We start from the raw sequence: 15,113 nt of genomic DNA, 5'->3' as shown, positions 1-15,113 counted from the left end.
AGGATTATAATGTTGTACAGTGTAAAGCTAAAGGATTATTGTCATGTTCTATTCAGAACTGCCTTTATTTTCTGTGTTTTTGCGCCCTCTGGTGGACACTATTTAACTTTGGGGTTCCTTGCATTACCTTCATTCACAAGCAAGACGCTAGTCTATGCGGTCACATAGTTCAACTGCTTAGACAGTATTTCTTATACATTTTCTGTTCATGTCCCTAAAGCGACCTTTAGGGAGAGAAGCGACCTCGCCCTTTAGGGAGAGAAGCAACCTTTAGGGAGAGAAGCGACCTCGCCCTTTAGGGAGAGAAGCGACCTCGCCCTTTAGGGAGAGAAGCGACCTCGCCCTTTAGGGAGAGAAGCGACCTTTAGGGAGAGAAGCGACCTCGCCCTTTAGGGAGAGAAGCGACCTTTAGGGAGAAGCGACCTCGCCCTTTAGGGAGAGAAGCGACCTCGCCCTTTAGGGAGAGAAGCGACCTTTAGGGAGAAGCGACCTCGCCCTTTAGGGAGAGAAGCGACCTTTAGGGAGAAGCGACCTCGCCCTTTAGGGAGAGAAGCGACCTCACCCTTTAGGGAGAGAAGCGACCTCGCCCTTTAGGGAGAGAAGCGACCTGGCATGGGGGGGGGGGGGGGGGGTCAGATCAACATATGGAACGTCAGAACAGGTCAGCTTAATATCACAGGCAGACTCTTCACACATGACATTGATTTGAGGTCAGATGTAGAGTTGCTGGCCAATATTGATTACATCAGCGATCTCCATATATGGACTTAATATTGATGACATCAGATGGGCACGTGATGACCAACCAACCAAACAACTGACTGACGGGAAATGCACTTTTATGTATGTGATGTATTGCTGTGCTTTTTGTTCCTGCTTAATGTAAATCGCTCTGGATTAAGAGCGTCTGATACATTAATACATTGTAAATTGTAAATTTGACCTGCTGTCGCAATAATAATAAAAGGTGAATTGTAAACCTTCCATTAATAATAACAATGATCAGAAGAAGAAGAAGAAGAAGAAGAAGAAGAAGAAGAAGAAGAAGAAGAAGAAGAAGAAGAAGAAGAAGAAGAAGAAGAAGAAGAAGAAGAAGAAGAAGAAGAAGAAGAAGAAGAAGAAGAAGAAGAAGAAGAAGAAGAAGAAAACCTTCCAGTCCGGTCCCAGAGGTCCTCTTCCGGTCTTCTCTGACTTGAACTTTGCAGGATCCTCTTCACTCTTGTAGTCCTGAAACAACAATCCACCATTACTGTAGTCCTGAAACAACAATCCACCATTACTGTAGTCCAGAAACAACAATCCACCATTACTGTAGTCCAGAAACAACAATCCACCATTACTGTAGTCCAGAAACAACAATCCACCATTACTGTAGTCCTGAAACAACAATCCACCATTACTGTAGTCCAGAAACAACAATCCACCATTACTGTAGTCCTGAAACAACAATCCACCATTACTGTAGTCCTGAAACAACAATCCACCATTACTGTAGTCTGTTACTGATTGGCCCCACCCCTCTCCATTTGTTTATATTGTGTTTAGGATCCAAGATGGCCGCAGCACCAGGAAGGGGTGGGGCGGAGGTGAGTGGGCGGGGTCGACATATGACCTTACTGAGCTGCGTTCAAGACACTTGCCTTGTGTCTGAAGTCTGAACAACCCTTATTTTGAAGAGCCAAATATCCATAACCGGATGTTACAATGACAAAATGCTGTGTGTGGTGTCTTGACCGGTTGTTGTTCTCTCGCTCGGTGGTGAAAAAACCTGACCGCGAGTATCACAGCGCCTGCTACAGGCCGTTGAAAAACCTGACCGCGAGTATCACAGCGCCTGCTACAGGCCGTTGAAAAACCTTGTTTTCACCAGAAACGACATTCATTGTGCCGTGTCTGAGATACAGGCCGTTGAACAAGTGGATGCGCGCATCTTCAAAATGGCCACTGTCCCACTTTGACAGCCCAGCTTTAATGATCTTAAATGCCTGTATTTTAGATTGTTGTTTTGTAGTAATAGTACAACATAAACATTACAGAGACATTAGTTGTCACTGTACAATACTTTAAAACAGTTGTCATGTTGCACACATGCCTAAAAAACATGCCTAAAATAACGCCCTCGTTGAAAACAATGTATTTCCAACTCCAGCTTGTCTCAGTTCAGGCTGCATGAACAGTGCTCAGCTTTCTGACCCCTCGATGTGGTAACTCTGTATCTCTATGGCTCTGGTCTGACCCCTCAGTGTGGTAACTCTGTATCTCTATGGCTCTGGTCTGACCCCTCGATGTGGTAACTCTGTATCTCTATGGCTCTGGTCTGACCCCTCGATATGGTAACTCTGTATCTCTATGACTCTGGTCTGACCCCTCAATGTGGTAACTCTGTATCTCTATGGCTCTGGTCTGACCCCTCAGTGTGGTAACTCTGTATCTCTATGGCTCTGGTCTGACCCCTCAGTGTGGTAACTCTGTATCTCTATGGCTCTGGTCTGACCCCTCGATGTGGTAACTCTGTATCTCTATGGCTCTGGTCTGACCCCTCGATATGGTAACTCTGTATCTCTATGACTCTGGTCTGACCCCTCAATGTGGTAACTCTGTATCTCTATGGCTCTGGTCTGACCCCTCAGTGTGGTAACTCTGTATCTCTATGGCTCTGGTCTGACCCCTCAGTGTGGTAACTCTGTATCTCTATGGCTCTGGTCTGACCCCTCAGTGTGGTAACTCTGTATCTCTATGGCTCTGGTCTGACCCCTCAGTGTGGTAACTCTGTATCTCTATGGCTCTGGTCTGACCCCTCAGTGTGGTAACTCTGTATCTCTATGGCTCTGGTCTGACCCCTCAGTGTGGTAACTCTGTATCTCTATGGCTCTGGTCTGACCCCTCAGTGTGGTAACTCTGTATCTCTATGACTCTGACTGTAACAACACAATATGTTGAAACTATTCAATCAATAAATCAATCAATCAACTCACCGCTTTGGACACCTGTATCTTGTCAGCGATGTCGATGTGGACGACTTCTGTTTTCTTCCACTGGTCTGAGTCCAACCCATGGACCTGCACGCACACACGCACGCACGCACGCACGCACGCACGCACGCACGCACGCACGCACGCACGCACGCACGCACGCACGCACGCACGCACGCACGCACGCACAGATGCACACACGCCCACACACGTCCTCTATTTAAATAGCAGACCTGCAGGCCAGTCAATCTAAGGTTTGACCCAAAATAAATTGCACTAGTTTTAATCGCTCAACGTTTTTTATGAACCTTAGGGTCATCTTAGGGTCATCCATCATGTTATGTCCACATAAAATGATGATCAATAATTTACAATGCAGTCATTTATCAGACTTACATTAAGCAAGAACAAAAAACATGGCAATACATCACATACATGGCAATACATCACATACATACAATACATCACATACATACAATACATCACATCACAAAGTAGTTATCATGAAACATGCATACTAAAAAATACATGGCATGGATGCAACGGGGACGTATCCTCAGTGATGTATCCTGAGGTCAACGGGGACGTATCCTCAGTGATGTATCCTGAGGTCAACGGGGACGTATCCTCAGTGATGTATCCTGAGGTCAACGGGGACGTATCCTCAGTGATGTATCCTGAGGTCAACGGGGACGTATCCTCAGTGATGTATCCTGAGGTCAACGGGGACGTATCCTCAGTGATGTATCCTGAGGTCAACTGGGACGTATCCTCAGTGATGTATCCTGAGGTCAACGGGGACGTATCCTCAGTGATGTATCCTGAGGTCAACGGGGACGTATCCTCAGTGATGTATCCTGAGGTCAACGGGGACGTATCCTCAGTGATGTATCCTGAGGTCAACGGGGACGTATCCTCAGTGATGTATCCTGAGGTCAACGGGGACGTATCCTCAGTGATGTATCCTGAGGTCAACGGGGACGTATCCTCAGTGATGTATCCTGAGGTCAACGGGGTTTCGGGTCTTCTAACATCATACCCCTGATCAAGTCCCGACTTACGTCCCAGTAGCTACACTCGATCAGTCCCACTAGGGCAAAAGGGCCATACAATCCGTTGGAACTACTCCAGAACTACTCTGCCAGGGCTGGGAGGTACGCTTCTGGTGCATGGAAGGACTAGTCTGACACGGGCTGGGGTGCTAACCCATACTGCTCACCTCCTCACGGAGGACACAGGCTGGGGCGCTAACCCATACTGCTCACCCTGGAGGACACAGGCTGGGGTGCTAACCCTTACTGCTCACCTCCTCACGGAGGACACAGGTGGGGCGCTAACCCATACTGCTCACCCTGGAGGACACAGGCTGGGGCGCTAACCCATACTGCTCATCTCCTCACGGAGGACACAGGCTGGGGCTCTAACCCATACTGCTCACCTCCTCACGGAGGACACAGGCTGGGGGGCTAACCCATACTGCTCACCCTGGAGGACACAGGCTGGGGCGCTAACCCATACTGCTCACCTCCTCATGGAGGACACAGGCTGGGGCGCTAACCCATACTGCTCACCCTGGAGGACACAGGCTGGGGCGCTAACCCATACTGCTCACCCTGGAGGACACAGGCTGGGGCGCTAACCCATACTGCTCACCCTGGAGGACACAGGCTGGGGCGCTAACCCATACTGCTCACCCTGGAGGACACAGGCTGGGGCGCTAACCCACACTGCTCCCCCTGGAGGACACAGGCTGGGGCGCTAACCCATACTGCTCCCCCTGGAGGACACAGGCTGGGGCGCTAACCCATACTGCTCCCCCTGGAGGACACAGGCTGGGGCGCTAACCCATACTGCTCCCCCTGGAGGACACAGGCTGGGGCGCTAACCCATACTGCTCACCCTGGAGGACACAGGCTGGGGCGCTAACCCATACTGCTCACCCTGGAGGACACAGGCTGGGGCGCTAACCCACACTGCTCACCCTGGAGGACACAGGTGGGGCGCTAACCCATACGGCTCCCCCTGGAGGACACATGGTGGGGCGCTAACCCATACTGCTCCCCCTGGAGGACACAGGCTGGGGCGCTAACCCATACTGCTCCCCCTGGAGGACACAGGCTGGGGCGCTAACCCCTCTATCACACAGAACTATGTCTGTGTGATACTGTGTCCATATCACTACGCCCAAAAAATAGTTCCATGTGAAAGAGGGGTCAAAGTTGAACGAAAGTTGCGCCAATATTTCAGAAATAGGTCAACAATACAAATGATGCTAGTTTTGTGAATTAATTTACTTTTACTGCGTGGCCCCCTGTGATCTACGAGCTTGTAGGTCTGCTATTTTTGAAAAATCGAAGAACGACTGACATAGAAACACAGCTTTTTCAGAAAACTGTCAGGATGTAGAAGACATTTTTAGAATCTGATCTCAGGTCAGAATGGGTTAACTACATAACATGCTATAATAATAACCTAACATTATGATCCATAGGTTTATCCACATTAACCCATTTAGGCCTGACGTCGACATTTTTTCTGAAAAACCTCATGTTTCTATACCAGTGGTTCTGAATATTTCAAAATATGTTGTTCCCTGCAGGGACCCCCCCAGAAGCAAAGATTTGAGTTAAAAACTGAAACTCTGTAACAATATATATATTCAAATATTTCAGGCACATTTTCATGATTTTTCAAAAATAGCAGACCTACAAGTTCATAGCGCGGCAATGAGCTTGTAGATCTGCTATTTTACAATAGCTAAAGCATAACATAAGTTAAAACACCAAAAGGGGTTCCCGCCCAAAATGGGTTAAATAGCATATTAAACATTGTGAATGAAATACTCAGTGGATCATGTTAAACTCAGGAGTTGAAAGTTGACAATAACAACCTAGATTTAAGGCAAACAAAACCCATCTAAATGTCCTCATGCTTTAAGCATCATGTCAAACCCATCTAAATGTCCCCATGCTTTAAGCATCATGTCAAACCCATCTAAATGTCCTCATGCTTTAAGCATCATGTCAAACCCATCTAAATGTCCTCATGCTTTAAGCATCATGTCAAACCCATCTAAATGTCCTCATGCTTTAAGCATCATGTCAAACCCATCTAAATGTCCTCATGCTTTAAGCATCATGTCAAACCCATCTAAATGTCCTCATGCTTTAAGCATCATGTCAAACCCATCTAAATGTCCTCATGCTTTAAGCATCATGTCAAACCCATCTAAATGTCCTCATGCTTTAAGCATCATGTCAAACCCATCTAAATGTCCTCATGCTTTAAGCATCATGTCAAACCCATCTAAATGTCCCCATGCTTTAAGCATCATGTCAAACCCATCTAAATGTCCTCATGCTTTAAGCATCATGTCAAACCCATCTAAATGTCCTCATGCTTTAAGCATCATGTCAAACCCATCTAAATGTCCTCATGCTTTAAGCATCATGTCAAACCCATCTAAATGTCCCCATGCTTTAAGCATCATGTCAAACCCATCTAAATGTCCTCATGCTTTAAGCATCATGTCAAACCCATCTAAATGTCCCCATGCTTTAAGCATCATGTCAAACCCATCTAAATGTCCCCATGCTTTAAGCATCATGTCAAACCCATCTAAATGTCCTCATGCTTTAAGCATCATGTCAAACCCATCTAAATGTCCCCATGCTTTAAGCATCATGTCAAACCCATCTAAATGTCCTCATGCTTTAAGCATCATGTCAAACCCATCTAAATGTCCTCATGCTTTAAGCATCATGTCAAACCCATCTAAATGTCCTCATGCTTTAAGCATCATGTCAAACCCATCTAAATGTCCCCATGCTTTAGGCATCATGTGACATCATGTGAAACTAGAGGGTTTCATGATTCTGGGTTAGGGTTAACCCTAACCCTAGAGGGTTTCATGATTCTGAATCCATTCCAAGCATTAGATTAGCAGGAAAAACACTCCTTGGGCTAAAAACGGCCATATCCGTCATCACAATGTGATGAGGTCATCACAATGTGATGAGGTCAGCACATTGTGATGACCTCATCACAATGTGATGAGGTCAGCACATTTGGGCAAGTGGCTATATGGCCGTTTTTAGCCCAAGGAGTGTTTTTCATATGTTTTATTTATGTAACTTAGATATCATTTTATGTAGACATAGCACTATATAGTGTAGACTCATAGTTATGTAGACATAGCACTATATAGTGTAGACTCATAGTTATGTAGACATAGCACTCTATAGTGTAGACTCATAGTTATGTAGTAATAATAATAATAATAATACATTTTATTTATAAGGCGCCTTTCAGGGCACTCAAGGTCGCCGTACAGGTTAAAAACAGTTGATACAAAACACAGTTAAAAGCAAAACAAAACTAGGGCACAGCTTGCAGCAGAGTTCAGCCATATGCCTGCCTAAACAGGTGGGTTTTGAGGTGAGTTTGGAATATGGTGATAGAGTCCATGTTTCTGATGTCAGGGGGGAGGGAGTTCCAGAGGTGCGGGGCAGAGCGGCTGAAGGCTCTTGACCCCATGGTGGAGAGACGGGCTGGGAGAACTTTCAGGGTGATTGAGGAGGCAGACCTAAGAGACCGGGTGGGGATGTTGACATGGACAAGGTCAGACAGGTATGGGGGGGCCAGATTATGGATGGCCTTGAATGTATGGAGAAGGATCTTGAAGTCGATGCGGTATTTGATGGGGAGCCAGTGGAGTTGGTGAAGTACAGGGGTGATGTGACTGATGGCAGGGGTTCTGGTGACGATACGGGCAGCAGCGTTCTGGACCAGTTGGAGTTTATGGAGAAGTTTGTGGGGGAGACCAAAAAGAAGGGAATTACAGTAGTCCAAGCGGGAGGTGACAAGAGAGTGAACCAGGATTGCGGCACTGTGGGGAGTTAGAGAGGGGCGGAGGCGGTTGATGTTTCTGAGGTGGAAGTAGGCGGACCGGATGGTGGTGTTGATGTGGGTGTGGAATGATAGGGTACTGTCGAGGACGACACCCAGACTCTTAACCTGAGGGGAGGGGGAAACTGAGGAGTTGTCAATGGTGAGAGTGAAACTGGGTTGCTTGGTGAGTGTGGATTTGGAGCCAATGAGGACTACCTCGGTTTTGTCACTGTTCAGTTTGAGGAAATTAGAGGTGAACCAGGACTTGATTTCCTGCAAACAGGTACAGAGGGAGGAGGGTGGGAAGGCGGAAGAGGGTTTGGAGGAGACGTAGAGCTGGGTGTCGTCCGCGTAACAGTGGAAAAGGATGTTGTATTTGCGGAAAATCTGTCCAAGGGGGAGGAGATAGATGATAAATAGGATAGGGCCAAGAACGGAGCCCTGGGGAACACCGGAGGAGATGGGGGAGGGATTGGAAGTGAATGATTTGAGCTGAATGAACTGAGTACGGTCAGAGAGGTATGAGTGAAACCAGTCTAGGGGTGTGTCAGATATGCCAATAGATGCTAGTCGCTCGAGGAGGGTGGAGTGGGAGATGGTGTCAAAAGCCGCGCTCAGATCCAGGAGGATGAGGATGGATACTAGTCCAGAGTCAACAGCTATCAGGTGGTCATTTGTGATTTTGAGGAGGGCTGTTTCTGTGCTGTGACGGGGGCGAAAACCGGACTGGAACTGTTCATAGAGGTTATTGTTGGTGAGGTGGGCTTGAATCTGTGAAGCAACAGATTTTTCCAGAATTTTTGCAAGAAATGGCAGGTTGGAGATGGGGCGAAGGTTGTTGAAGATGTTGGGGTCTAGACCAGGTTTCTTCAGTAATGGTGTGACTGCAGCAGTTTTGAGAGATGGAGGGACAGAACCAGAGGTGAGGGAGGAGTGAATGATGGCAGTTATCAGGGGCAGCAGAGAGGGGAGGGAGGCTATAACCAGGGAGGACGGCAGGGGGTCAAGTTGGCAGGTGGATGGCTTGGATGTCCGGATGAGTTTAGATATATCAGCGGCAGAGGGGAGTTCGAAGCAGGAGAGAGGTAGAGAGAGCGGGGGGGGGACAAAAGGAGGTGGACCACTGGACGTGTGAGGGGTCAGTTGCTGATGAATGGTGGATATTTTTGTATTAAAAAATGACATCAGGGAGTTGCAGTGGTCAGTGGAGTAGAAGTGTGGGGGGAGGGAATCCGGGGGGCGGAGTGAGTTATTGACCACTGAAAACAGGGCCCTGGTGTTCCCAGCACCAGCAGTGATTTTATCTGTGAAGTATTGAGATTTGGCTGAGGAGAGGGCATCCTTGTAGTGAAGGATGTGGGTATGGTACATCTGTTTGGCTGAGGAGAGGGCATCTTTGTAGTGAAGGATGTGGGTATGGTACATCTGTTTGGCTGAGGAGAGGGCATCTTTGTAGTGAAGGATGTGGGTATGGTACATCTGTTTGGCTGAGGAGAGGGCATCTTTGTAGTGAAGGATGTGGGTATGGTACATCTGTTTGTGGACAGTGAGACCAGTTTTGTTGATGAGCCGCTCCAGCTGGCGACCTTCTGCTTTTAGCTGACGTAGGTGGGGGGGGGGGAACCAGGGGGCAGAGTGGGGGGATGAAACAGTCCGGGTTTTGAGGGGGGCAAGTGAATTCAGCAGAGTCTGGAGACCATCATTGGAAACCAGCTGTTCTGGGGTGCATGGGGGGGTGATGGAAACCAGCTGTTCTGGGGTGCATGGGGGGGTGATGGAAACCAGCTGTTCTGGGGTGCATGGGGGGGTGATGGAAACCAGCTGTTCTGGGGTGCATGGGGGGGTGATGGCGGGAAAACAGTCAATACCAGTGGTGAGGTCGGTTTGATTAATGTTTCTGATATTGCGGAAGGACATAGTGCGTGACAGTTTGGATTTGGACAGTATCAGATTTAAATTAAATGAAATGAGCATGTGGTCAGAGATGGGGAGACAGACAGCAGAACAGGTGAGAGGAGTGACACCAGAACAACAGACAATGTCCAGAATATGACCTTTAGAGTGTGTAGGGAAATCAATGTGTTGTTGAAGACCAAAACTGTCCAGGCATGAAATGAAGTCCTTAGTGAGAGCATGATTTATATTGTCCATATGAATATTTGCATCACCTACCAAAATTATATTAGATGAGAGTGAACAAATGTGAGTGAGAAATGTGGTGAATTCATCAGTGAAATCCTTGTTTGGTTTGGGTGGGCGGTATATGTTGACTAAAACAGTTGGAGTGGGTCCATTGAGTTGTATAGCCACGGACTCGAACGAACGAGACACTGGCACGGTGACAGCTGAGACCTTCCGAGTCTCGCGGTGTAATATCGCGAGACCGCCTCCTCTGCCGGTGAGACGGGGTTGACAGGTGTAAACAAACCCAGGAGGAATAGACTCATTCAACTGAGAAAAGTCGTCAGGATGTTGCCACGTCTCTGTTAGACAAAGAATGTCGTACTTGCGGTCGAGGAGGAGGTCCTGCAGTAGTTGTCCCTTGCCAGTGAGGGAGCGGATGTTAAATAATCCAAATTTGACGTCGGACTGTTGGTTGGAGAAGCCAACGTTAGCCGACCTAGCCAGGTGAGCCAACGCGCTGTGATCCACCTTCCTACGGATGGTTCTCCGAGGGTGACGGCGGGTGGAAGACCAGATGGAGTTGATAACAGTGGAGTCATCGATGTGGACACTTCGTCCGGCTCCGCGATGGATGTACCTCCGATGAGGAAGGCAGGCGATGTCCGGGAAGCGGTGCAGTACAGGCGGGGGATCAAGCCGGTGGAATCGAAACTGGAGGAGCTCCGCGCTCATATATTGGATCAAAGATGACGCTGGATATATCACTATGGACATGATAGTCCACAGGAGCACAGAGCTCACAGCGAGTTTGTAGATCCACATGATGCACGGGCAGATGTACGTTCACCGAACAGCAGTAGCAGTGGCCAGGTAACTCAGGTGAGTAGAACGCCAACACGCTAAGCTTGAACAGTTTAGAACGCCATCCTGACAAACAGATCGTTTTGACAGTAAGCCTAGAGTAGAGACCACCAGTATCCCCTTCGCCACAGATATGTGATCTGCTGCAAGCTATGCAGAAAATCATTAAAACTTTAAAAACAACCGGAGAGGAGCGGCAGCTAGTCGCGCCAGCGTTCACTCAACCGGGACAGACGTGGCGCTGCGACGCGCTCTATAGTGTAGACTCATAGTTATGTAGACATAGCACTCTATAGTGTAGACTCATAGTTATGTAGACATAGCACTATATAGTGTAGACTCATAGTTATGTAGACATAGCACTATATAGTGTAAACTCATAGTTATGTAGACATAGGACTATATAGTGTAGACGCATAGTTTCATTATATAGATATTCCACTGTGTCTTACGTATGATCCTAGATGACTATCTCTATGTATGTGATGTATTTTATCACCATGTGTTGTTCTATTGTTCTATTTCTATGTATGTGATGTATCACCATGTGTTGTTCTAGTGTTCTATTTCTATGTATGTGATGTATCACCATGTGTTGTTCTATTGTTCTATTTCTATGTATGTGATGTATCACCATGTGTTGTTCTATTGTTCTATTTCTATGTATGTGATGTATCACCATGTGTTGTTCTATTGTTCTATTTATATGTATGTGATGTATCACCATGTGTTGTTCTATTGTTCTATTTCTATGTATGTGATGTATCACCATGTGTTGTTCTATTGTTCTATTTCTATGTATGTGATGTATCACCATGTGTTGTTCTATTGTTCTATTTCTATGTATGTGATGTATCACCATGTGTTCTATTGTTCTGTTTCTATGTATGTGATGTATCACCATGTGTTGTTCTATTGTTATATTTCTATGTATGTGATGTATCACCATGTTGTTCTATTTCCATGTATGTGATGTATCACCATGTGTTGTTCTATTGTTCTGTTTCTATGTATGTGATGTATCACCATGTGTTGTTCTATTGTTCTATTTCTATGTATGTGATGTATCACCATGTGTTGTTCTATTGTTCTATTTCTATGTATGTGATGTATCACCATGTATTGTTCTATTGTTCTATTTCTATGTATGTGATGTATCACCATGTGTTGTTCTATTGTTCTATCTCTATGTGTTGTTCTGCTTACTGTAAATCTCTCTGGATTAAGAGCGTCTGATAAATGATGTATAATAGATGTATTAGTATTATTATTAGTAGAACATAATGATAAATGACTACATTGTAAATTGTGTGCTCCTAACACCAGGGCTCCACCGGGCCGCCTAACACCAGGGCTCCACCGGGCCGCCTAACACCAGGGCTCCACCGGGCCGCCTAACACCAGGGCTCCACCGGGCCGCCTAACACCAGGGCTCCACCGGGCCGCCTAACACCAGGGCTCCACCGGGCCTAACACCAGGGCTCCACCGGGCCGCCTAACACCAGGGCTCCACCGGGCCTAACACCAGGGCTCCACCGGGCCGCCTAACACCAGGGCTCCACCGGGCCTAACACCAGGGCTCCACCGGGCCTAACACCAGGGCTCCACCGGGCCTAACACCAGGGCTCCACCGGGCCGCCTAACACCAGGGCTCCACCGGGCCTAACACCAGGGCTCCACCGGGCCTAACACCAGGGCTCCACCGGGCCGCCTAACACCAGGGCTCCACCGGGCCGCCTAACACCAGGGCTCCACCGGGCCTAACACCAGGGCTCCACCGGGCCGCCTAACACCAGGGCTCCACCGGGCCTAACACCAGGGCTCCACCGGGCCTAACACCAGGGCTCCACCGGGCCGCCTAACACCAGGGCTCCACCGGGCCTAACACCAGGGCTCCACCGGGCCTAACACCAGGGCTCCACCGGGCCTAACACCAGGGCTCCACCGGGCCGCCTAACACCAGGGCTCCACCGGGCCTAACACCAGGGCTCCACCGGGCCGCCTAACACCAGGGCTCCACCGGGCCTAACACCAGGGCTCCACCGGGCCGCCTAACACCAGGGCTCCACCGGGCCTAACACCAGGGCTCCACCGGGCCGCCTAACACCAGGGCTCCTAACACCAGGGCGCCTAACACCAGGGCGCCTAACACCAGGGCGCCTAACACCAGGGCGCCTAACACCAGGGCGCCTAACACCAGGGCGCCTAACACCAGGGCTCCACCGGGCGCGGCAGCGTCGCGGCAGCGTCGCGTCAGCGTCGCGTCTCCGTCACCGTCAGGGAATGTTCCCTTTTTAATCAATGAAGGGTGGCTCCACTGCCCGCGTTGCGTTGCGTTGACGGAGACGCGACGCGTGCATTAAAATTGAACCGGTGCGTTTTTTGACGCACGTGACGGAGACGCAACGCGTCTGGTGGAGCCCTGGCGTTAGATTGTCCTTGTGTACGTGCGTGTGTGTGTGTGCATGTGTGTGCGCGCGCGTGTGTGTGTGTGTATGTGTGTGTGTGTGCGTGTGCTTGCGTGCGTGTGTGTGTGTGTATGTGTGTGTGTGTGCGTGTGCTTGCGCGCGTGTGTGTGTGTGTATGTGTGTGTGTCTTACATTGTCCTGCTCTCCCAGGTCAGCTTTGTGCCATGTCTCGATCTTTATGAAGAAGTTATCCTTCATGTACTCATTCTGTAAGAGACGTGCACGCGCACGCGCACGTGCACACGCATGCACGCACGCACGCACGCACACACACACGCACACAACATAATTTAATATTGTATGGTCCTGATTCACCAGGATCCTGACACAGGAGGCCACGCAGTAAAAGTAAATGAATCCACAAAACATTAATTTGTATTGTTGACCTATTTCTAAAATATTAGCACAACTTTCGTTCATTTCTTACCCCTCTGTCACACAGAACTATGTTTTTTGTGTCCATATCACTACGCCCAAAAAATAGTTCCATGTGATAGAGGGGTCAAAGTAGAATGAAACTTTGATCAGACGGCGAAAACTAGAGTTCTCAACAGGCCCGAAAATGAAGATCTGACCCCCCCCCCCATGCCAAAGCGCCAGCGCTCGCCCAGCAGTCTGAAGTCACCCAGGAGGATGTGGGCGACCTCGCCCTAAAGCGTTAGCTTCTCGCCCTCAGGGTGTCTTACTGCTTTAACCCTAACCCTAACCCTCAGGGTGTCTTACTGCTTTAACCCTAACCCTAACCCTAACCCTAACCCTCAGGGTGTCTTACTGCTTTAATGATAATTAATTAATAATACTTACTGTCAGAACTGCATCCACAGTATGACATCACAGTGGAGAGATGACATCATACAGATGACATCACAGTGGAGAGATGACATCATACAGATGACATCACAGTGGAGAGAACAGAAAGACACAAAGATATGAGATTAAAAATCTATTTTAAAGGATGTTGATGTGCATGTGTGTGTGTGTGTGTGTGTGTGTAATGGGTGTGTGTGTGCGTGCGCACCAGTCCTGCAGTAAGGGTAATGTATGGGTGTGTGTGTGTGTGTGTGTGTGTGTGTGTAATGGGTGTGTGTGTGTGTAATGGGTGTGTGTGTGCGTGCGCACCAGTCCTGCAGTAAGGGTAATGTATGTGTGTGTGTGTGTGTGTGTGTGTGTGTGTGTGTGTGTAATGGGTGTGTGTGTGTGTAAAGGGTGTGTGTGTGCGTGCGCACCAGTCCTGCAGTAAGGGTAATGTATGGGTGTGTGTGTGCGTGCGCACCAGTCCTGCAGTAAGGGTAATGTATGGGTGTGTGTGTGCGTGCGCACCAGTCCTGCAGTAAGGGTCATGTATGGATGTGTGTGTGCGTGCGCACCAGTCCTGCAGTAAGGGTAATGTATGGGTGTGTGTGTGCGTGCGCACCAGTCCTGCAGTAAGGGTAATGTATGGGTGTGTGTGGGCGTGCGCACCAGTCCTGCAGTAAGGGTAATGTATGGATGTGTGTGTGCGTGCGCACCAGTCCTGCAGTAAGGGTAATGTATGGGTGTGTGTGGGCGTGCGCACCAGTCCTGCAGTAAGGGTAATGCATGGGTGTGTGTGTGCGTGCGCACCAGTCCTGCAGTAAGGGTAATGTATGGGTGTGTGTGTGCGTGTGTGTAATGGGTGTGTGTGTGTGTGTAATGGGTGTGTGTGTGTGTGTGTAATGGGTGTGTGTGGGCGTGCGCACCAGTCCTGCAGTAAGGGTAAGCGTTCCAGGCCTTCTCGTGAACGTCTAGAGATCCTTTTGGTGCGATCATACTGATTAGC

General features: G+C 48.5%; 1 protein-coding gene across 1 annotated transcript in view; it reads right to left on the bottom strand.

Annotated features, from left to right (window-relative positions):
• LOC306919196 (phosphatidylinositol transfer protein beta isoform-like) overlaps positions 1-15,113 on the bottom strand; it is a gene marked incomplete at its 5' end in the record, with an annotated part of 60,532 nt that overhangs the window by 13,439 nt on the left and 31,980 nt on the right. Inside the window, 5 exons of the mRNA XM_079532017.1 lie at positions 1,150-1,227; positions 2,976-3,059; positions 13,448-13,522; positions 14,120-14,127; positions 15,034-15,113. The exon at positions 15,034-15,113 is cut by the window's right edge and continues 12 nt beyond it. Coding sequence (XP_079388143.1) covers positions 1,150-1,227; positions 2,976-3,059; positions 13,448-13,522; positions 14,120-14,127; positions 15,034-15,113 — 325 coding nt within the window. The remainder of the gene's footprint in view (positions 1-1,149; positions 1,228-2,975; positions 3,060-13,447; positions 13,523-14,119; positions 14,128-15,033) is intronic.

Source organism: Electrona antarctica, assembly GCF_951216825.1.
Source record: "Electrona antarctica genome assembly, contig: scaffold_51, whole genome shotgun sequence".
NCBI classification, from domain to species: Eukaryota; Metazoa; Chordata; class Actinopteri; order Myctophiformes; family Myctophidae; genus Electrona; species Electrona antarctica.
This window is presented reverse-complemented; position numbering and strand designations above follow the sequence as displayed.